The sequence below is a fragment of the Cavia porcellus genome, unplaced genomic scaffold, assembly GCF_034190915.1.
Source record: "Cavia porcellus strain 051 isolate PalLab524CR breed Dunkin Hartley unplaced genomic scaffold, mCavPor4.1 scaffold_33, whole genome shotgun sequence".
NCBI lineage: Eukaryota > Metazoa > Chordata > Mammalia > Rodentia > Caviidae > Cavia > Cavia porcellus.
The window spans coordinates 9,929,400-9,951,574 of NW_026947516.1; the positions used below are offsets into that span (position 1 = coordinate 9,929,400).

Consider the following 22,175-nt stretch of genomic DNA (forward strand, 5'->3'; position numbering starts at 1 on the left):
AATAAATTGTTAATTCTCTTAAGCCACATGGTCAGGCAACAACACAGCAAGGACCCCACTCTCGTTACCAATTTCTGTTGCAGTCAGGGGTTGTGAGGAGAACAATTAGAATCAGGACATGAGGTTTATTATTTTATGATAGTCACTCAGAGTTAACACAAGAAAATGTAGGAAATCTATCCACAACACTAAAGACATAAAATATTTAACCAAGGCCCGAAATCCCACAGCAATGTCTCATATGTGTTCAGATGAAGACCTGGAGCTCAGGATAACGCCTCCTACAAGTCTAACTAGAGGTCTAGAGCCCACAAAAGGGACTCGTGCCAGTTTCTTTTACGGATCTGTGTGGGGAAGATCCAAAGGTCAGCAGTGGAAGCTAAAAAGTCTGTGACATCAGGGTAAAGCAGCTGTGATGGTAGGTTAAGAGCTTTATGCTAGAGCCAAGATGTCACACTCAAAAAAAGACCAGGGCTGCCGTAAAAAATACCATAGCCATGCTCAGTGACGTGGTGCCTCCAAGCTCCTCTGACAATAAGCACAGTTGAGTGTGAGGCAGGAAGTTATCATGAGGAGTTTATCTTGTAGATTAAGTGGCACCTGTCTTCCACTCCAGAGCCAAAATGCAATGCTGGATACAAGGACCAGAGCTTCTCCAGGATAAACAATGGTTCAGACAGCAACACATAAGAGAACCCACAATGCCTCAATGCTTCAATGTCTTTTTTTCCTTCTCTCTATGTCTCTATGCTGGAAACTTTTCTCAGGTGGAACATCTATGCTCAGCATCGTGTTGATTTAATTTTGTTGGCATTACATTGACCATCAATTTTTAATCTATAGCAGATAGTAAACATCTAGCCAAATCATTCATAGACTGACATTATGAATGTGTCAGAGGGAAGAACAACTGACCACTCCATTAGACTGAGAAAAGATGACTGCAAGTCCCAGCCCAGTCCATGTCAGTTAGCAAGTTAGTGACACCTTGCTTTATAATAAGAAATAATAAAATAAATGGAGACACAGCTCAGTGTTATCAGGTCCTGACCTAGATCCCCGATCTCCAAAATGAGTGTACAGTGGAGGATAAAAGAAAAGAGACAAATTTATGAATTTAGGACTCCTGGAGGGTCAAAACCCTTTAATTAAGCTCACGACTCTGAGGGCTGAGACAAAAAGTTCTATGGACTACCCACTTTATTTATGAGGTTCAATGAGGTGTGGGGAAACAAAGAAAGCACAGGCAATAAGAACCTTGGGAGTCACTTCAAGGACATCTCCAAGTAACGAGTCAAGTTAATCCAGTACCATTTTCTTATCATGAAAACATGGTAGAAGTGACACTGTAGTAGTAATTTCTGCAGCTGCATTCTCTATCTTGTTAATTGGGGTTGGAGCCCAATTAGTGTCTGCAGCTGTGGCATTATCTTGCCCTTTGAGGTATCTCTGGCATCACAGGCAATTATAGTCCTCATCCAAGACCAGTAATTCATAGAGGTTCACTTACTATGAATCAGCTCCTATCACCAGGCAAGGGGTGTAGGCCTAGGACAGACTCACAGATAACCATGGAAAGCCAGTCAGTAAAATTTAAGTCCTGCTCAGAGCCACTTCGTAATGGTCTTCAACAAGTGTTAAAACTCTGACTTCATTTCAACCAGAGTGAGAGACAGACAGAGAAACAAAGAGAGACAGGAGAGAGAGAGACAGAGAGAGAGAGAGAGAGAGAGAGAGAGAGAGAGAGAGAGAGAGAGAGAGAGAGAGAGAGGCAGGGAGGGAGGGAGAAAGAGAGAGAGAGAGAGAGAGAGACAGAGAGAGAGAGAGACAGAGAGAGAGAGAGACAGAGAGAGAGAGAGAGAGAGGAACAATGGAAGCTACGCCAAATACATTTCTTTCTTAGAGACTCTCTGCACAAGTGCTCATTACCAAGCTAAGCCTGGGAAAGGCCTCTGTTTCTCTCTCCTGGTGTCTGTTGATGTTCTCATTATTTCTTATATGTGAAACATGACAGGTATTTCTTATACATGTCTATCTGCAGGTATAGACATGGTGGATCTTGTTCTTCAATGACCAAAGAATATAGTTGTTGTCCCCAAAGCAGACAAGTCAGGAAAATAAGTTCAAAAAAAGGAAAGAAGAAAGATTAGAGCATTTTTTAATCTGCTAAATTAATCTCACCACCTTGTGGACCCAGCACCTTACGTCCCATATCTGGCCATGGCATCCCAAGCCTCCAAGGGCTTGCAGCAAGGGCAGCCCTTGCTCCCTCCACTTTCTCCCATCTGGGTGAGAGAATGAGATCCTCTCTGATTTCTTATATGGCAAATTATAACAGGATTCTTTCTTTATGTGGATCGTATAGCCCCTGGACACACACTGACACCATGCAATTCAATGGTTTCTTAGGGTGCTTTCTCATTCATATTGGCAGGCCTGTGTGATTTGAACTTCTGCCATGAGACAATGGAATTGCCACTAACCTACACATTTTTGGAATTACTAAGAGAACTTTACAACTTTGTGTCTACCATGTCCTGTACCTGTGTCCAACTGTAGATTACAGACTTTCTCTACCTCCATGGTATGACTCTCTGCTTTTTTGGGAACTTCACTTAAATTAATTTTTGAACTGTAAAATAGCCTCGATATGCAGGCTAGTTAGAGTGAAACTCTTTGTTGGGGGAAACACTGATAGGAAAAGGAAATTGTAATCTACTCACTGAGAGAAAATATTTACAAATCACATATCTAACACAGGAATTGTTTTCTAACTATAAAGGAAGCAAACAACCCCCCTAAAGTCAACAGTAAAAATCAAAGTGGAAAGATACAAAACAGCACAAGACGTTAGCATGTACATTCAGATAGAATCAAATGTGTGCCTCAAGAGCAGATGAAAATATTAAATATTAATATTTGCTTTTGATAGTGTATGTTTGCAGTACTTAATATTTACATTCATTTTGTGGAATTAACATACATATGTGACATAACATGATAATGTACCCTCCCTTTATCTGCTTATCAATACTCCCACTTCCTGTGACCTTTTCTGCATTTCCTAAAAGCCTACGTTTTTATTCTTACCATCTGTGTTTCACTCTTTTATTTATTTATAATTTAGGTTTCTCATATAAAGGATACCATAACATAGTTAACTTCCAATTCTGATTTCTTTCACTTGGCTATAAGTTCTCAAGATTCATCCACTTTTTCTGAAAGTAACATGATTTCATTCATCTTTCCGAATAATATTCTACTGTGCATAGATAACATACAGTCTTTATTTTCCTGTTGATGAGTATCTAACCTTTTCTCCACTTATTTATTATGATTTATACAGCATTAAAATAGGTATGCATGTATCAGAAGAGAATATCACCAGGAATGGTATAACTGGAACAAATGAAATTTATCCTGTTAGTTTTTTGATAACTCTTCATATGGAGTTCCATAGTGCTTTGAGTAGTTTAAAATTCTTCCAAAAGTGTAGAAATGTTCCTTTATGAAAATGTTATTAAGCTTCTATATGTCATCATTAAGTACCAGTTAGAACAGCTTTGAAAATTACTAGAAATTCCAAGTTGTCTTGCATGCACAGGGCAAATGATCTCTTATAAACTGACTGTATAAATGCAAAATAACCTTGGTCCTTTCAAAACAGCCTGAAAGATTTTTAAGAAAATGACTGTGTGGAGGCTCAGGCAGGAGGATCACTGTGAGTTCAAGACCAGCCTAGGCTACAAAGTGAGCTCAAGGCCAGCCTGAACTGCACAGTGAAACCCTGTCTCAAAAAGACAAAACAAAAACAAAAAACAAAAAAAAAAAAAAAAAGAAAGAAAAGAAAAGAAAAAAAGAAGAGAAAACTACGGTGTACTTTATCTTCACAGGTTCCTATTGCATATTTTAATAGAAAAATGATAATTACATATACACACAAAAAACTGCATGTGAGTGTTCATGGAAGTTTTTGGGTAAAGACCAAATGATAAGAGAAAACCAAATGTGTGTATCTGTGTGAATGGATAAAAGTGTTAGTCAGAGGCTCATGGGGTGTATCTGGAAACCCTGCTACACAGCAGGATGAAGTAGGATGATGGCAAACTCAAGTCTGGATCAGGTACATTAGGGAGACCTTGCATCAAAATGAAAAGTTAAATTAAGAGACCATGATGCAACTTGTTGGTGGAGTATGACTGGATTTGTTTCCCAGCCACACTAAAAAAAAAAAAAAAAGACAAAAATACTGTTTTTCATATGACTGCCCTGACCTCTGGGCTTATTGAGGTTTCCTGGGAGAAAGACGTCAAAACGATAGGAAAATAAAGAAAAGAGAAAAGCTCAGGTGAGGTGGGGCCCTGTATCTCCTGATGGGAGGAAAAGCACTATCCCTGCCTAGTAATCTGCATGCTTAGCAACCTAAGAGCCTGAGGTTTTTAGGGCCTGGAATCTTTTGTTTGTGTGGCTCCTCAAGAGTGATCTTTGTTCTCAGACTAGCAGGCCAGCCAACACAAGTGTGGTCAATTTCCAGCTTCAACGGCTGCCAACATATGACATACGAAGTGATAATAGGAAAGAATATAAAAGTGATTTCAGCTGATTTCCAAGTCATTATGGTTACAGAAAAAGAGTAAATCACAAAAGTTAACTCTACCTAATGTAATACTCCAAATGTGGAACGCTGTAGGACAAAATTACTTAAGTATGTCTATGTTTCCCATAGTCTTCCCATTTCAACTGTAATCATCTGAAGTGTTAGCTTTTCCTTTGGGGAAATTGCCATATGTTCATAATTTAGATTTACTTATGAGTTCAACAACTTCTACTGCTGATAAAGATTGGCTGGAAGCACCAGCCTGCCTAAGGACACTAAATGTCATATGTGTGGATTGGCAGACATTCTGGGCTAACAGGCAGTGAAGAGTCCACAGAGCTTTCCTCTCCCAGCTCTACTTAGGAAATTGACCTCTGATTTTTCTGCTGAATAGAAAAAGGGGAAGGTGATAAAATGGATATTGAAAATGCAGCCTGGAAGGGAGAGCTATTATTTGACTCACCCATAAATGGCAAGGCCTAGTCATGTGGTTATTTATAACTGCAAGAACACTAAGCCCAAGAAGGGGAAGATAACGAGATACAGAGAAGCACTTTCTAGTTCCCTTGCACTTATAGATAGCTCCCCATCAGAGAAGTTGGTATAATTTTTTATAAAGCCCCTTTGAGTTCATGGTTCAGTTTCCAAGGTCAATTTCCTTGATATTTTTCAAACATTTTTTAAAAAGAGACTATTGTACTGTCTTTCTAATTTTGGGGATTATCTCCACACACAGGCTCACAGTGAAAACTGAAATCCACCTATCCATTTTTTTTTTTTTGTTGAGTACTGAACCGAGAACCATTACAAAGAGCTAGCTGTACAAATGTTTCTTTCTAATTTTTAATTTATTTTTATAATTTTCAGACAGGGTCTGTCTAAGTTGTTATGTGACCTGGGGTGAATTTACTTTCACTTTCCTAAGCCTAAGTGGTTCCTGGGATGCCAGGCATGCATCAGGACACCTGATGCTTTGCATTCTGGATCCAATAATACCTGTATTAGTAAGGTTGTTCTCACTGAGAGCAAATTCCTGAGAAAGCAAATTAGGAGGTGGAAAGTTGTATTTTCATTCATAGTTTCTGAGATTTCAGTTTATGATTAGCTGGCTCCATTGACTGCAGGCCAGAGCAATCCCCACAATCCCATCAGCAGGCTTTTGTGCTACATTTTAGGCAAAAACCACAAGAATGACTTTCTACACATAGCTATGTGATAATTTCTAAAATATTAGGAGCGTGACACTTTTCTATTTCCTACTGATCCATTATCAAAGTCTAAATTTCTACCATCTTCCTGATGAGGGAGCATACCTGAGAGCCTGTTGTGCCCATAGAAAAGAGGCAAAAGAAAAAAGGGATTTTTACTCTGGGTTGTAAGTCAAAAAAATGCAGTTGGAAATATATCAAATTATTTCTACCTTTGCTAAGCAAAGACACCATACCTGCCAATAAAACAGGATTCACCACTTGAAGAACTATAGGAAATTTACAAAAACATCCAATGTGATTTGTTACACAGTGAGTTCCATGTTGTTGACCGTACATAGATAGGGTTGAAGTAATTAGGATAGATTGTTCCAACTTATCTTTTTTTTTTGTTCTTTATATCTACTGCAAATACATTGTCTTTGCTTATTGTTTGCCAAATTCAATGAGGAGAACTTATTTCATTTTCTTTGAAATGGCCTAGGCATATTACACTCACACCTGCAGATTTTAGTTTTTTAATCTCAGGAGACATCCTTGTCTTAGGAAACTCCTTGAAGGTGACATATATGTGATACTCAGTTGATTTTTGTGTTTGATTGCACAGGTAAGCTCCATCATAGATCTGCGTGAGCAGTAACCAGTTGCTAGTATATCAGCTTAAGAAATTCCACTGAAATGTTACTGTGACTTCCATTCACTTTCTCCATCTTCAATGTTTGGTCTCTCAAGGGATGATACAGCAAAAGAGACTACACTCATCAGCTTTGTGGAAAACCATTTGTGAAATGTGGTTGGGCCTGCAAAGACCATGGTCATGCTGGAATTTCACTGGGGATTTTATCTTCTAACTGGAATGTAAGTTGCCAACAGAAGAATAGCAATATGAGGAAAGAGACAGACAAGGAGTAGCAGTGCTCTATGGAAGCTGGAGAGCAGGATATTCTGCAGTTTCTCCCCATGAGAACAGGATGCAGCCTTTACAGGAGGAGATGTTGAAGGCCAGTTTTGTAGTCAGGGGTTGTGAGGAGAACAGTTAGAATCAGGACATGGAATTTATATTGTTATATGATGGTCACCCAGAGTTAACACAAGAAACTGCAGGAAATCTATCGACAACATGAAAGACGTAGAATATTCAGCCAAGGGGCTGAATCGCACGAAATGTCCCAGGTGAATCCAGATGAAGACCCAGAGCTCATGACAATGCCTTCCACAAGTCCAACTGGATGTCTAGCGCCTATGAGAAGGACTCATGCCACTTTCTTTTATGGGCCCATGCTTGGAAATCCCAAAGGTCAATGGTGGAACCTAGAAAGTCTGTGCCAGCAGGTTGAAGGAGGTGTGCCAGTAGTTTGAGGGATCTACACTGGAGCCAAGAAGTCACAAAGACCAGGACTATCCTAAAAAGCACCAGAGCCATTATCAGTGACATCAAGGCCCCAAGCTCCTCCAATGATAAGCACAGTTGAGCACATGCCAGGAAGCCAGCATGATGAGTTCAGCATGGAGTTTATGCAGCACAAGTCTTCCTCTCCAGAGCCAGGAAGCAATACTCAATATAAGGACCAGAGCTTCTCCCGAAGAACTGACAGCTCAAACAGCAACACATAGGAGAACCCACAGTGCCTCAACACCTCAACACTTCAAAGCCTCTCCTCTCCACATCTCTATTTACGTTGGCAACTTTCCTCAGGTGGAACATCCACCCTCAGTGCCCTGCTGATTTAATTCAGCTGGTATTAAGTTGATCACCAGTTTTTAATCCATAACAGCCAGTCTGTCAGACCTTAGTATGAATAAGAGGGCACATTGTAGATGGCCAGGAGAATTATGCTGTAATGCAAGGAGTAGGCAAAATATCAGCACGGAGACCAAGACTGTTCTCAAGAAATCTTGGCAGATGGGGAAGCAATACTCTGGCCAAATCAATCACTGGGAAGCCTAAATTTGTGTGTCATCTTATTTCCACTTTCTGTCTTTAGTTCCACTTTAACTTCATTGATCACAGTGTGTTTCATTTCCTATCCTCAGGGTCATAAAGTGTTTGTGGCAATAGCAACGAGGCCAGAAACAGAGGTGTAACTCAAGGTGCATAAGTCAGTTCTAGATGAACTCATTCAAGAAGTCGGGTCCCCATGTTCATGAACCAGGTATGTGCAGCAGGACACAATCACAAGCATTGTGAACAGGGTGTCATCTCAGGATTTCAAGTAATTCCTATCTTCTAGGACCATGTAAAGTATATGAAGAAGATGGTAAACTACTGGGCATATTTTCAGTTTTTGCTGAAGAGCAGTTATTGCTTTATGGTGATTTCAAATCTACTTTTATCTGGGTATGATCTAAATACAGACCCTCTCAGAAAACAAAATGCTGTGCATCCTGGACTATCAGGCAAAAATTATCCTTAGCAAGTACAATAATACTATTTTTCCTTAAGGTTCAGTATCTAATGTAAGTTTAAGGCTGCCTTCTTCAGGAGCAGGATTGAAATTTTGCAGAAATGCAATTTCCTTCCCTTGATCAAATTTGCCCTCCAATCTAAATCCTACTTTTACTCATTTCATTCCTCCAACCAATGCTTGCTCTTATTTATTACTTGCCAAATTACATGCTAGACAATCTACTTAAAAGTCCCTTTTCCATGGGATATGTAGGAACACACTTGTAATTTCAACACTCTAGCAGACTCAGTCAGGAGGCTACGTTCTAACACACCCTGAGCAATGTAACAATTGGCCAGATCCTGATTCAAAAATAATAATTGAAAAGGGCTGAAGATATATCATAGTGTGAAGGCCTTGGGTTCAGTACCCAATATTACCCCAAAAAACAATTGCTTTGAATGAAGTGAGCATTGGTTTTCTAGGTTATGGAAATGCCTCCCCACACACAACTGACTTTTAGTAACCAATCTCAAAGAACATCATCCTTATTCCTCAAAATATCTTTGAAGAAAATTTAAATAAAATATTCCATTTGTGTAGTGATCAACTGTTTTGAACAAGCCAAGAAAATGTCTACCATTTCTGGCATACATGAGGATCCTTTTAGAATTGCCCAAGATGGGTGGGTACCATGTATAAGCTATTCTCATCACAGGCTTTTGGAATTGGGTTCTGAGAGACACATTTTGAAAGTGCAGTCCCTGTTCCATCTACCTTCAGCCTCACCTGACACATAGTCCAGCTTCAACTAAAATGAGTTATTTTAAAGAATTTGAAGTGTGCCAAATTAATGCCTATAAGAAAACACTTATTCTAAAACTGACGTCGACTTGTTTTCCTCCTCCTCCTTCCCATACCTCTTGCTGTTTGGCTTTTGATATTTGAAGATTTATCTTCATCTCTACAGGGTTACTGCTCTTTGCTAAAACTCTACAAGTGGATCCTCAGTGCCCTTGAACCTAGGATCCAAGTGGCAGTGCACTGCTTTCCCAAGAGCTAGCATGCAATTCACGTTTGGAGAATAACGAACCAGTAAGCACATAAGGTAATTCATTAAGATTTATTTCTCATAAACTAAAAAAGAGCTAAGCAAAGCCATGCATAAGTCTTTTAATTTTATAGAACAAGAGACTAAAAAGAAAAAAAGAAAAGTCAATAACTTTTAGAATTTCTTTCACTTCATGCCAGGTGCATCAAGAGTGAGTTCTTTCATATTTTCACAGACATGTCTATGTAAATTCAATTTTTTTTATTCCACATGACAACACAAAATCAATTCTTTTAAAATTTTTTATCATATAGAAATGATGATATTAATTAACCTCATAAATGACATTATGTGTGAATAATATGATTTGGATATTAAAGATATTCCAACTAAATCGATTTTAAATGAAATAAGTTTTGTTGAAAACTACAACTTTCAGAAAATAAATCAATAAATTGTGAGATTATGCATTAAAAACTACATGTGAATGATATATTCTGTTTTCCTGTCAGACTCATCCCACTACCAGCACCTACATTCTTTCAGTACTAGCCTGCACTTGGTATAAACTAGCTACTCTTGGAACAGTGACAACCCATGTCTCCTGTGACTAGGGATGGGAGAAACTACTGCCCATAGCAGAGTACCTTACAATGGACCTGAACCTGGAGGCAGCCCACAAGGAAATACTGGTGAGTGCTTTCTCTACTTTCTCCAGCACAGCCTCTACATACTGATCCGGCAAATGACACGGGTCAGTTCCCAGAATATTGGCCATAAACTTCAGGACTTTCTTCTTGCTGGTTTCAGCATAGGCTCTTGGGCCCCACAGGAATTCATACTGAGGAGGATCACTGTTGGCTACCAGCCGGTACTCCACATACTTTTCCTTCACAAATTCTTTGGTGATGATTTCCCTGGGGTCCCCAAACAGAATGTGTTTCTTCCCAGGATACAACCCTGTCAGCTTCAGTGCTTTCCAGACCTCCTCTTCCGGGACACAGGAGCCCTTTGTGAAGATCACACCCAGGAGAAGTATCAAGAGGCCAGTCTTGGGCACGCTGCCTTCATCACTCCCCATCCCATCATAGGTGAGGCCAAGCTTGATGAAGATCCCATAGCAGTGGTTCAAGGAATCCAGTAACTTCACATCTAAGCCAAACACCATCCCCATGGTCTGGCAGGCCTGCAGTAGAATCTTTGGGAAGTGTACCTCATTGTCTTGCATGACAATCTCCAACATATCTGCTTTCCATACTAGCTCTTTCATTTGATACTTGAGCAGCATGAAATTCACTAGTACAGCCACTTTCTCATTCACATCATTATGAGGCACATTCCCAGGGACCACTGCAGCCTGTTTGGTGCATGAGATCTGCTCATTTTCTTGGCTACTGGCACCCTGCTCAGAATTGCTTGAAGAAAGACAATAATGCTGAAGACCCTTGGAAGTACTGGGTGTCTCAGCCACAGGAGCCTCCTCCAGGGTGCCAGGCACAAGACGATTGGAGGAGGAGAGAAATTTCTTCTCCTCATCTTTGAAGACCTGGGCAAGCTCTAGGCATTGAGGCTCACTGCATTTCTGAAGGTCTTTGTCCTCTAGGCATTCTCGATTTGCCTGATACTGAGACATAATGATATGAGTGAACTGCAGAGGAATGAAAGCTGACAACAGTGGGCAGGCAAGAGTCACTACCTAAGGGAGAAAAGAAAAAATGGAGGATGTCAGCATCTTCAGCATTAATACTCAACTATTATAGCTCTCATAGTAGCTGCTACCATACCTAAAAAAAGTGCTATAAAGCCTTCCCAGGTTTTCATGCTCCTGGTTTCTGTGTCTCCCAAATATCCAAAGAGGATGTAACAATGAAGGCACTGCCAGCGACTCAACTTGGGAATCCTCAGGGATCCCAGTAGACAGCTGGATGTGGCTCTGTATCACCCTGCACTTCACTACTCAGGACAATGGTAGATTACGTAGATGATATAATTTGTAATCAGGTAGGACAGATGACCATTCAATGAAGTTACTTTTAGCCCTTCTCAATATTGTGTTGACCTCCCTGATATCAGATGATTTGGTGAGGTGTCTTCTGTACATCAAACTCTTTCCCATTCAGTCTCATGATTGAAAATAACACTGGGATTGATTCTATCGTAATCCAACCATTTTGTAGCTATCATTTATACTTTCAGCCTTAGCTTCCAGTGGATGTTTAGGCCCAACCACCCACACACAAGTCCATATCTTCTATTTACAAACTGGTCTCTGTCTTACTTGCCTGTGAATAAAGTGAGGAAAGATGCTGTGTATCCACCACCACCAATATTTCCCTGTAATAACTTCAAGGGCTACATAGCAGAGAACACTTTGTTCTAGGGAGACTCAAGGATGTGTTTCAAAGCCCTTACCAGGACCACTCATAGCATCTACAGATTTTTCCCTGCTAATGTGATATGACACAGGCTTATGGATCAAGGACAGTTGTGGAAGACTTGGCCAATGGTTAAACTGCGGGAAAAGAGTATATAGGTCATGGGAGGAGTGAATGGTTAAACAACAGGAAGTTTAGGTTGGTGAGGCATGTCATGTCTGGCCATTGTCCTTCCCCTTTTCCCAAGAAAACTGCCTGGCCTTGAGACAGCTTCTTGCCCAAACAGCTTTTCTTCCATTTTTCTCTTACACTAAGGTCCTAAATAAAAGCCTGAGAGTCCTCAATTTCAGTGCTACTCCCAGGAGTCTAACACTGGGTACTCTCAGTTGAGAGAGCCCCCCGGCCTTCTTGGTGACAGAACTAAGTTTCCTCCATGAACAATCTATTTTCAGTTTTTGTGTCACCACAGTCTCACACTGTGACAAATAATCTTGCCTAAAACCTCACTACAAGTAAAACTGCAGGAAGCTCTTCAGTCAAAAGCTATCTACGTCTCCCTGGTTGATAAAGTTGTCAGGGTACTTGATAACCCTATGCCTGTAGTGGATGCTTTTCAGTCCCTATTCCACATCTCCATATATATGCTTCACATTTCCTGGGCTCCATATACACTGGATTCTCAACATGCAACATTCATATCCACACTGGCCCCTCGCTGAAACACCAGTGCATGAAGTAAGCTGGTGAGACTTTGTGCCATTCATATCTGCATTTTATAATGGAATGGATAGGAGACTGTGGCCAGTACATCAATTCTCATTTATACTTGGGGGAGATGATTATTATTTTGCTCTATCAAAGCAAATGCTCTCTGCAATGTGTGATATACATTCTGTCCTTGAAACTGATGTTGCTGACTTTTACTAATTACTTATGACATTATGACCATTTGAGAAGAGTCAGGAATATCACATGCAACTGTATTTGTCTCAATTTCCCAAGTGCTATAGCAACATTAAATTCCATCAGGATCACTATGTTCTGAGGTGTATGTCCTATCGTCCTGATTCTGTGATTTTCCTTGAGTAATACAACTGTTGCAGGTGCACTCTTTTATTTCCATTCATGAATACTTCTGTTTGAAATAGTTGGTTTCACAAACAAAAGCGTTCAATCAGTATTTGCTTCCTTTCAGAAACTCAGCATCAAATGACAAACATGACCACGATACCATCTTCCTCACACAAATGAAAGTACAGCCACCTTCCCTAAAATTGTAAAAGGCATTATGCTCTTAAACCAAGGTACAACTGTGAAGTTAATTTTTCAGACACAAATGTTTATAAATCTACATTTACTTTGCATGAAGAACAGAGACTTCAGCCTGACAGGCTTGCCCTGTGCTTTCATCAGCTCCAAGCACATCAAAGCAGGGCAATGATCAGATCCTGCCTTCTGAAATGCTGCTTTCCTGGGCTCATAGTGTTTAATCCTTCCCTACTGAGCTGCAGTCACCAATTCTGATAACTTTCATCACTTCTACCACAAAAGGGCCTCACATTCATGAGATAACTATGAAGTGAGGGAAAATATATCTTATACATCTATCAAAGGCAGTTTACCAGTCATCACACCAAAGGGAAGACCAGTACATAAGAGCAGATAGAGTCCTCACACTTGTTCAGGGTCCCACGCTGATCCTGGTAGGCTTTCCCACTCATTCTTCAGCTCACCTGATGTACTGTGGACCCTACACAGCAAAATACTGCCCTCCCTGGAAGTCCAGGAATGAAAAGAAGAAATCCTATTCAGGTGATGCATGCCTGAGACATCCTGAACTGATAGCAGAAATGGAGATTTTTGTATCCTTTTTGAACTGAGGTGGGTCATGGCTTTGGTCTTTGAATTCACCTCTCTTCTGAGAAGACATTATGCACTTACTCCTATGCTAACCTGAGATACCTTTGATACAAAGACTTCCCTGAGAATCATGAAAATTAAATGAGATTGTAAAAAGTTCCACCCATTCCTTCCAGGAATTTCCAATGGACTAATGCAAAGCCAGAGTGGAGTTATGAAGGGCCCAAACATACTATCGTAAAGAGATGCTTAGTCTTTACTCAGTGTCTACACATTAGCACATGTTCCTGTATGACTCTCCTAACTTGCTGACCTGCTATCCCCTCCTTATGCTAAAGATTCCCCTCCTAAAGAAAACCTAGGTGGAGCTGATGTGATATTACATATATGCAGCTTAACATCCCATGGTGGACAACACAGATACTCATGGCAGGGCTGCCTGTGTTCCAAGATGAGTGGTTCCCTCACTACTAACTCAGGGTTCTTACCTTTAATCCCTGAAGCACCTAGGAATTCAACCTGATGATCTGGTCATGCTCTCTCAGACTGAAGCTGTCTCTTCTCTAAAAAAAATGACAAGGACAACATGAAATTATCTGACCTGTTTGTTACTGTCCCATGTTCTCACCAGAGTTGACCAAAGGGTTTGTATAGAGGCTCAGCAGGGTCCTTGATTTCAGAGTGTGGTTCAGATGATCTTCAGTCAGGGTCCCTGCATCCTCTCACAGGTCTGGGATTTATGTATCTGATATATTTTTATAAAACCTCTGGAAACCCAGCCCTATTTCTATGAACGTGAAAGAATCCAGTTGTACATTTTGAACAAAACCTACATTTCCTTGTGATATCAGAATGAGATGTGAGCTCTCCTCAGGCTGTTATTTGTCCTGCTGGTCTCCTAAAGCTGACAGCAAGGGAAAAGGTTGTGGGATCCTCCTCTGTCAGCTGCTCATATTCTCACAGCCTCCATATGCACCCTTCATTTTGGAAAGTGGCCATAAATATACTGATGCTTATCTATTATCAGGAAAGACTTCTACTTACTCACATAGCCCTCAAGGGATTTTTGAAATACCTTAGGCCTGGGACATCCCAAACAGACAGTGGGTCCTAAATACTGTGGTGCACTCCCTGGTTTGGGGTGGCATAACCTTAAGAATTCACTCAAGGTTCCCACCTGGGGCCCTGGCAGTTCCTCAGAAACTGGAATTCTTTCTCTGAAGACATGATACTGTTGATGTAAGACTAAGATCTCACCACCTCTAGATTATGTAGGGAGACATCTGTGGGCACCTCATTCTTTCACTGGTACCAGGGCTGACAAGACGTTGAAGCTCAGTGGTTTGGTTAAAATTCTCCATGACAGTTTAGTTATTCAGGGTTGTTTTATCTTGTTTTGTTTTTGTATGTTTTTCTCCTGTACTGGACATGAGAACACAGGGCCTCTGCACTGAAATTCATCCCTAGTCCTTTTTAATATTTTTTTTTTAAATTTGAGACATGGACTTGCTAAGAAACTGAAATTATCTGTTTGAGCTGATAGTGGCCATTCTCTCGCTGCAGCCTCCAAGACTATTGGGATTACAGTCTGGTGACAAAACACAGGCTTCTTTTCCTCCCCCACAATACTGAGAGAATCCACCTGCAGCAGGCCCTTTGCATTTATGAGCAGCATTAGGTTAAATCTTCTCAGCAGCTGAACTTCTACTCTCTGTTTAAGACCTACTGACTTCCTCACTACATCCCTCATTCCACACCCCAGCCCAAACTCTATCCTCCACATGAGGCTTACAAGCTTCTGCATGGCCTCCTAGGGCCTCACGGAAGTATATTTCAGGATCAAAGTGTATTATAATACTTGTTGTGCTTCAAGTTATGCCTTGATTCGTCATCTCTGGGTCTTAATCCACCTAACACTTGGTGCTGAAACCCAGGGGCCAGTGTGAGGCCACCTACCCATAAGGCGACGCTTGGTGTCACAATCGTTGCAAACAACACCAGCCATCTTCTCTAATGCAGGCAGTCAACACATAGAAGTCCAAGGAGTCTCTAGATCTCCTCCAGAGGATCTTGCCCCTTCCACCATCCATCTGCCCATAAATGCTCTCTCTGGGTCTTGGTTCTCCCAGGCCTGAGGAACTAGCCCTTTGGCCTGGCCTCTCAAGAGACACAAGATGCCAGTCTGTACCATTTCCCTGAGATTATTCAAAGACACCTATGTCTCCATGGTTTTCTCCTCCTTTGGCTTAGAAACCCCACCCACTGATCTCTGGGCAACTCCAACTCAGACCTCCAAACACCCAAAGACTCACCTTTTTTATGGCTCTTCAAAAATCTAGAGGCACTCTACCTGGGAGGGGGAAATATCAAACCAAAATAATTCATCCTTATTTACAATACTATCTTTCCACAGTATCAATTAGATAAAAATCACTGGTGACCAAAGCATGACACCTTTGAGTCCCAAATACTTCTACATTTAGCCAACTTTATTCAGCGCAAAGTCAAGTGATCAGAAATGCCTTAGCTACACACATTTTTTCCATCTTCTCAGTCACCCTTCCCTCTGCTACTCTTGTACTATTTTCTAAATCCTCCTATTTCATCATCAATATAGATTTGATTCTAACTCTCTTGGAACCAGAATTTGATCCCTCTAACCACACACCTCAGCCATCATATGTCCGTCCAGCTTCAGTGCCTTCTTCCTCTGCCCCACCTCCTCCCACCCTCACTTTCCTCTAGTCCTCCCAACTCTACCATTTGAGACTCCCACTCATTCTACCTCTTCTCCCTTTCTACCATCCTTTTCCCCATGCACTACCCACTCTCACACACACCAACTCTCTCTGCAACCACAACCTCTGCTGGTCTCTGTCCTCTCTTTGAGGTGGCAGATAACAGGCATTGTGTATATTCATGTTACCTTTTCCCTTCTGACCTCTCCCAAACTGAAAAACACCTGAGATTCTACACTGCAGACACTGCACTACACCAAGGAATTCTAACATCTCACCCTCTCCTGTTAGTTCAAATAGCAGATGTTTATTCTATCCTTATTTCTACTTCTCTCACTCAAATAAAAACATGCATCTGGGCCAGTGTCACAGCTTTTTTGGACTGTCTCCATGTGGGAGACCCAAACCCAGTGCAGCTGGCCTTACGAGCTTTCTTGACAAGGACCCCAATGGAATCATCAGGCGGATCCCCCTAACTTAGTGATATATTTCTTTTTATCTTGAATTTGACAGAGAGAAAGCAACAGTTGTATGTAAAGTACCAAATTAACATAAAAATGAAGAAATCATTCAAAATTGGATGAAAATCCAGCAGCCTTCATGAACAGATTCACTGAGACCATTTTAAGTTTAAAATGTTTCAAATATACCACTCTAGATCCTGCTTCAGAGGAAGGAAAATTCTATGTATCCACACTTTATTTCCCACAGCTCTTCAGATTCTAAAAAGGAACTCCAAAGATTAGAGAAGGGGTCATGGACCAGTCAAAAAGATCTCACTGAGGCAGTCTTCAAGATCTTTAATAACAGAAACTAGGAGTTGATAAAACGGAAACAGATTAAATGCCAGCTGTTGGTATCTGTCTTTCAAGGTAATCGGAAAGAGAAACAAAGCCCTAACAAAGTCTCCTCAGCACCTCCAATACAATGTTTCAAATGAACACTGAAGGACACTGGGCCAAGGACTGTCCAAACCCTCAGCACCCACACAAGCTGGGTCCAGCCTCTGGACAAAAGGGACATTGGAAGACAGACTGTACCAAGAACTCTGGAAATGGGGCCAATTGTTCTGGTCCTAAGGCCACCTTCGAACTGTCCTTTGCCAGTCTGCTAGAAATGGCTGCTGAGGATGGCACACTGACTAGGCTCAATTCCAAAGCTCCTGTGATTTCCATCACCACAACAGAGCTCAGCACTGGTCTTACAGTAGCAGGAAAGCTCATCTCTTTTCTTCTAGGCACAGGCACAATGTAGTCAGTTTTACAGGAGCACACAGGACTCTAGCCCTCTCCTCTGTCGCTATTGCAGGATTGATAGTCTTATCTCCAAAATACTGAGTACCAAACTTCTGTTTTACACCTTAAAAGCAATCATTTTGGCACATTACTTTCTAGCACTCCTAACCTATCCAATCTGACTAACAACAGGAGGTATACTTTGACATACTCATTCTACCACTGCCACCCAACCTCAGCTATTCTTCTTAGCCCATTACCTTCCATAACACAGAGTATACAAACTTTACTTCATTCTACCCTAAAAATACAACCTCTTTTGTGGGACACTAAATACCCGTCAGTTGCTTCTTACCTTCTTACCAAGGTTACCTCAAAGATTCCTTGTCCTTCCCCAAGAAGACACCACACCTCTTAAACCGTGAGCCATAACCCAAACCCCAAACCTAGCCCTTCTATTCTTTTACCTTATTGTACTCCTCCTTAAAAACTATTCACAGGAAATTTCACAGATATTTCCTCTGATAGCCTCTCAGCCTGACTAGAGGCCCCTTTACATGATTGGGGCTCAAATCATTCCTCCCTCGAACTCACCATAATCTATCCACTCTTCAAATGGCACTCTTTCTTCTCCACAACACTAATACCCCCTGTAAAAACACTTACTTCTAGCCCAACATTTACAGTATTTCTTCAATCTCACCTCCAGGCTTGTAAACAGGACAAATCCTTCTCTGGCCCAAGGTTGCTTGCTATGCCTGTGTCTTTTGTCTTCAGCCTGTATGGCAATCTCCACCCCCAAATCTGCCTAGTTGAGCACCAAGAGGCAATTTGCTCTGCCAAAGTGCTTAGGCCCGCCCTTCCAAGTTCCAGCCAATACTGTCCTTACCTCAGACCCAATAGCTGTGGCGCACAGGATGACCAAATTCTTTTAGACACAGGCCTCTAAGTGCAGTGAATTGCCTACACTCCACACTCTATTGCTTTCATAGCCCTAGACACTTCCTTCATACACCAAGCCCCCTTCTACATTTAACATGGGCCAACACCTAAGAGTGCCTTTCAGGGAACCACTTCTCATAACAATGAAACTGTCACTATCAGGAGTCTCAGAGACTACAAACTCTCCAGAGATATTATAAAATTTCACCCGAAGCAAACAAAAGTTCACACAGTCTGTTCATTTCTCAGGACCACCTACAACCCCAGTCTCTTTCCCAGGCCTAATCAATCCCATGACCTCTACATAATTTCCACGAGAGCCTATTGATATCTCATCCGTCCATAACTCTGTATCAATACAACCTATAATGGGGGCTTCCTTAGGCAGTTCAATCTTGGTATGGAAAGGAGACCCAGTCCTTCACTCTGTCATGGGGGCCTAGGCTTTACAGCATCATCCTATTACATCTCACAACTTGGCTGTTCCAACCCTGAGTTTTGCGGCCAACAATTCTTCCTGTGCCTACCCACTAACCAGACAGGGACACGCACTTCACCCTGATTGTCTCCCAATATTCATGTAGCCCCCATTGAATACATCCAGCAGAAAGGGAAGTCCCTCTAACCTCACTTCTACCATTAGAGATAACTGTGGAAGTAGCCGCTGTGCTGGAAAAACAGCAAGTCTCTCACCTGCTACTCGAGCTTATCACAGGACCTACAGGAGAGCCTCATTACAATCTCAACATTCCTAACCAATATCCAGAACCAGCGAGACCACTCAAGCCCTGCTCCATGATGCATTTCACCTGAACAACAGTCCAAACCTCACCTAAGAACACATAGACCACATCGTTCTGCTCAAAAGCACAAAAAGAAAACAGAAACCAAGAAATCTCTCATAAGGTGTGAAAAAGCATAACCCTGAACCAAGATGCCCCAACATAGCAGAAAGCAGCCCAAAGAGGGGGCAGGTCTGTCCAGTTTCCCATCTTCCCTTCCCTGTCCCCAATGAGAGTCTCATTCTTTTATGTATTTTTTATTCTGATTACCCCCCTTTTCTATTCATAACAAAAGCCTGACACATTAGCTTAAAGCTCCCCCTAACCTCTTCTCTAGGCTCAGAGCCTGCTGACTTCTTCATTCCACCCCCATTCCTTTCCCCAGCCCTAGCTCCTGCCCCCACCTCAGGCTTGAACGGTGCTGCTCTGATCCTGGGGCCTGGAAGACGCAGAAGTCTACTTCATATCCCTCAGATGCTGTTGTTCTTATTTCACTAAGAAATATTTCTGCCTCCAGTTGTCTCCAGGCTTCAGTCAACCTCACAGATATTCCCCATTCCTTTAAAAACGTTATTTTTAAAGTTTTCAGATAGTTCTGCAAATACTAGCAAAACTGGGCTCAAACTTGCAATCCTGCCTTGGACTCTAGCCATGGGACTGCAGACATTTGCTGCCTACACAGATTGTTTTTCTCCAGTACAGGGCTTTGAAACAGGGACCTTTACACTGAGATACAACACCAGCACTTTTGAAGAAATATTGTTTTTTAAATTTTGGAATAGATTCTTGCTAAGTTGGTTTGACAGGGCTCCAACTTGTGATTGACCTGCCTCAGTCTCCCAAAGTGCTGGGATTTTGAGCACTACAAGGCACAAGGAGCCTTTTTCTTAAATACTGCACAACTCAGGATTCCTCCTCCACGAAACAAGGCCTCCACCTTACTCAGAGCCTGAGAGGGAGGCGAGAACAGCACAGGGGTACTGGGACCTCCAGGCTGAAGGTTGACAGGACTCAATGGGAGCAGTGACACCATGCACTGCCAGGCTCTCTGTGCTGCCCTGCACTCCTCTCAGTGCTTCCTTCATCTGACTTTAACTCTAGGCAGCGCCTGTGACAACTCCTACACACTCCTTTGATTGGACACCATGGTTGCTTAGGATAGAGTGCCTCACAGACTGCACACACTGCCAGGAAATCACATCCAGGTCATCCCTGTCCCTCCTTTGGAAACGTTCTGTGCCCACTGCAGGGGGACTCTGAGCATGATCCTAGATTCCTTACTGAGCTTGTTTTAGGTCCTTCCTCAGAGTCCTCCTGATTACTTGTTTTGCTGTTTGTTTTATGTGTTTGTTTGTGACAGGTTCAGGCTATGCAGTTCCAGTAAGATATTTAAAATTATTACGATATTTTATATACATGTACAGATTCCCCCAAACCAATATGACAAGTATATATTGTAAACTTACAACTGAAACAGTCCATAAAGATGTTAAACATTTTTATTTCTTCTTTTGCAAACAATGAGGTATATTTGCTAAGTATGTGCTCAAGCCTTAAGCTCTTGTCTATCTTTTGTCTTTGTTTCTTAATATAAATTTAGGCTTCCATGTTATTTCTGAAATTACTCTTGTCTCAGATAAATTATTTGCAGATATGTTTGCTTAGTAAGTAGATTGCAATTTTCTTCTTTTATCTATGTCTTTCCCACTGCAAATGTTTTAATTTATGATGAATACTAACACAAAATTGTTTTGTTTTTCAAATTTCAAAGATCAGATGTATGCACATTTCACAAAGGAGCAGAGCATCATGCCATGGATTGGAGTGAGTCTATAGCTTACAATTGTACACAACAACAGGACATGATAGAAGTGTTTAACCTTCTCCTTGTAATTCCCCAAAATGCCTAGGTTCATTGGAATTCTGTTGCTCCATGGCAGAAAACTCATCCCATACATGTGAGACAATATAAACAAAGATATAGCAAAAAAAAAAAAAAACAAAACAAAACAAAACAAAACAAAACAAAAACACAGGGAAACATGGTTGTAAGAGGCAACACGAGTCCAGAGAGTAAAGGATTTACTTGAAGTTTGTTAATGAGTGATTTGCAATTATGTTAACAGAATATTTATATTGCTCTAGAAAGAGAAAACCAGTGGGAATAACTCCTAGTAAGGTTGGGTGCTTTTTTATGAAATTGAGAAAATTTACGTATCTTTAAACATTCTTGGTAGACATTTCATACATATGTGTAATATATACTTTCCACAGGATGAACAATGGTAAAAATAAAATTCACCACCCTGGACACAGTCACTTTTGACACTATCAAAAATTCAGGTGCTCACAAAACCTGCTTATCAGATTTTCCATTAAATACATAAATCTTGATGTCAAATCATTTTCAATAATCTAATTTTCAAAACTGGAGTGATGGAATTGACAAGCATGTTTTTACCTCTAACATCCTACTTGCTCTCCTGGGGCCCTGTCTTATGTTCCAGCTTCTTCATGACTTAGTTTTATAAGGGGTCCCAAAAATGTCAAATATTAAGGAGATATTGTTATTTAGAGAGACTTTATTCAGTGAGAAAGATTCCCAACCATAGACTGCCATGAATGAAATTTGAGAAGACCTCCAGCACTGCAGCCAATAATCCAGGTCATTAGTTCCGCCCCTCCTTAAGCCTGTGGGGACAAGGGTTTCTGTGGCTAGATGTGACAAATGGAAGTGTGTCAGGTTAATGTTGCAGATGAAGGTGTGCACTCTCCTTTTTTTTTCTACGGAGAAAAGATGTTCTAAGATATTCCTCAGACTTCCTGCCTTGGGGACACCTAATAATTCTCCTAGCACTTGGACCCTCAGAACCACCATCATCATTGCTGTGGGTGTGTGCTTCACATGTGAGAACTAATAAAGGTGTCACCAGAGACAAGGGGAGAAGAATCGCAGGTCTTCCTGGAACTAGCATGTGCATTAGTGCTTGTGCAGACAGC

General features: G+C 41.2%; 1 protein-coding gene across 1 annotated transcript; it reads right to left on the reverse strand.

Annotated features, from left to right (window-relative positions):
- Positions 1–9,453: 9,453 nt before the first annotated feature.
- On the reverse strand, positions 9,454–15,830 carry LOC134474568 (melanoma-associated antigen B16-like). Its single transcript, XM_063242904.1, has 3 exons — positions 15,791–15,830; positions 13,967–14,041; positions 9,454–10,939 (listed from the first exon to the last, which is right to left on the reverse strand). Exon 3 carries the CDS (start codon positions 10,874–10,876, stop codon positions 9,854–9,856), a length of 1,023 nt encoding a protein of 340 aa, XP_063098974.1. The 5' UTR covers positions 10,877–10,939; positions 13,967–14,041; positions 15,791–15,830; the 3' UTR covers positions 9,454–9,853.
- Between the last annotated feature and the right edge of the window lie 6,345 nt (positions 15,831–22,175).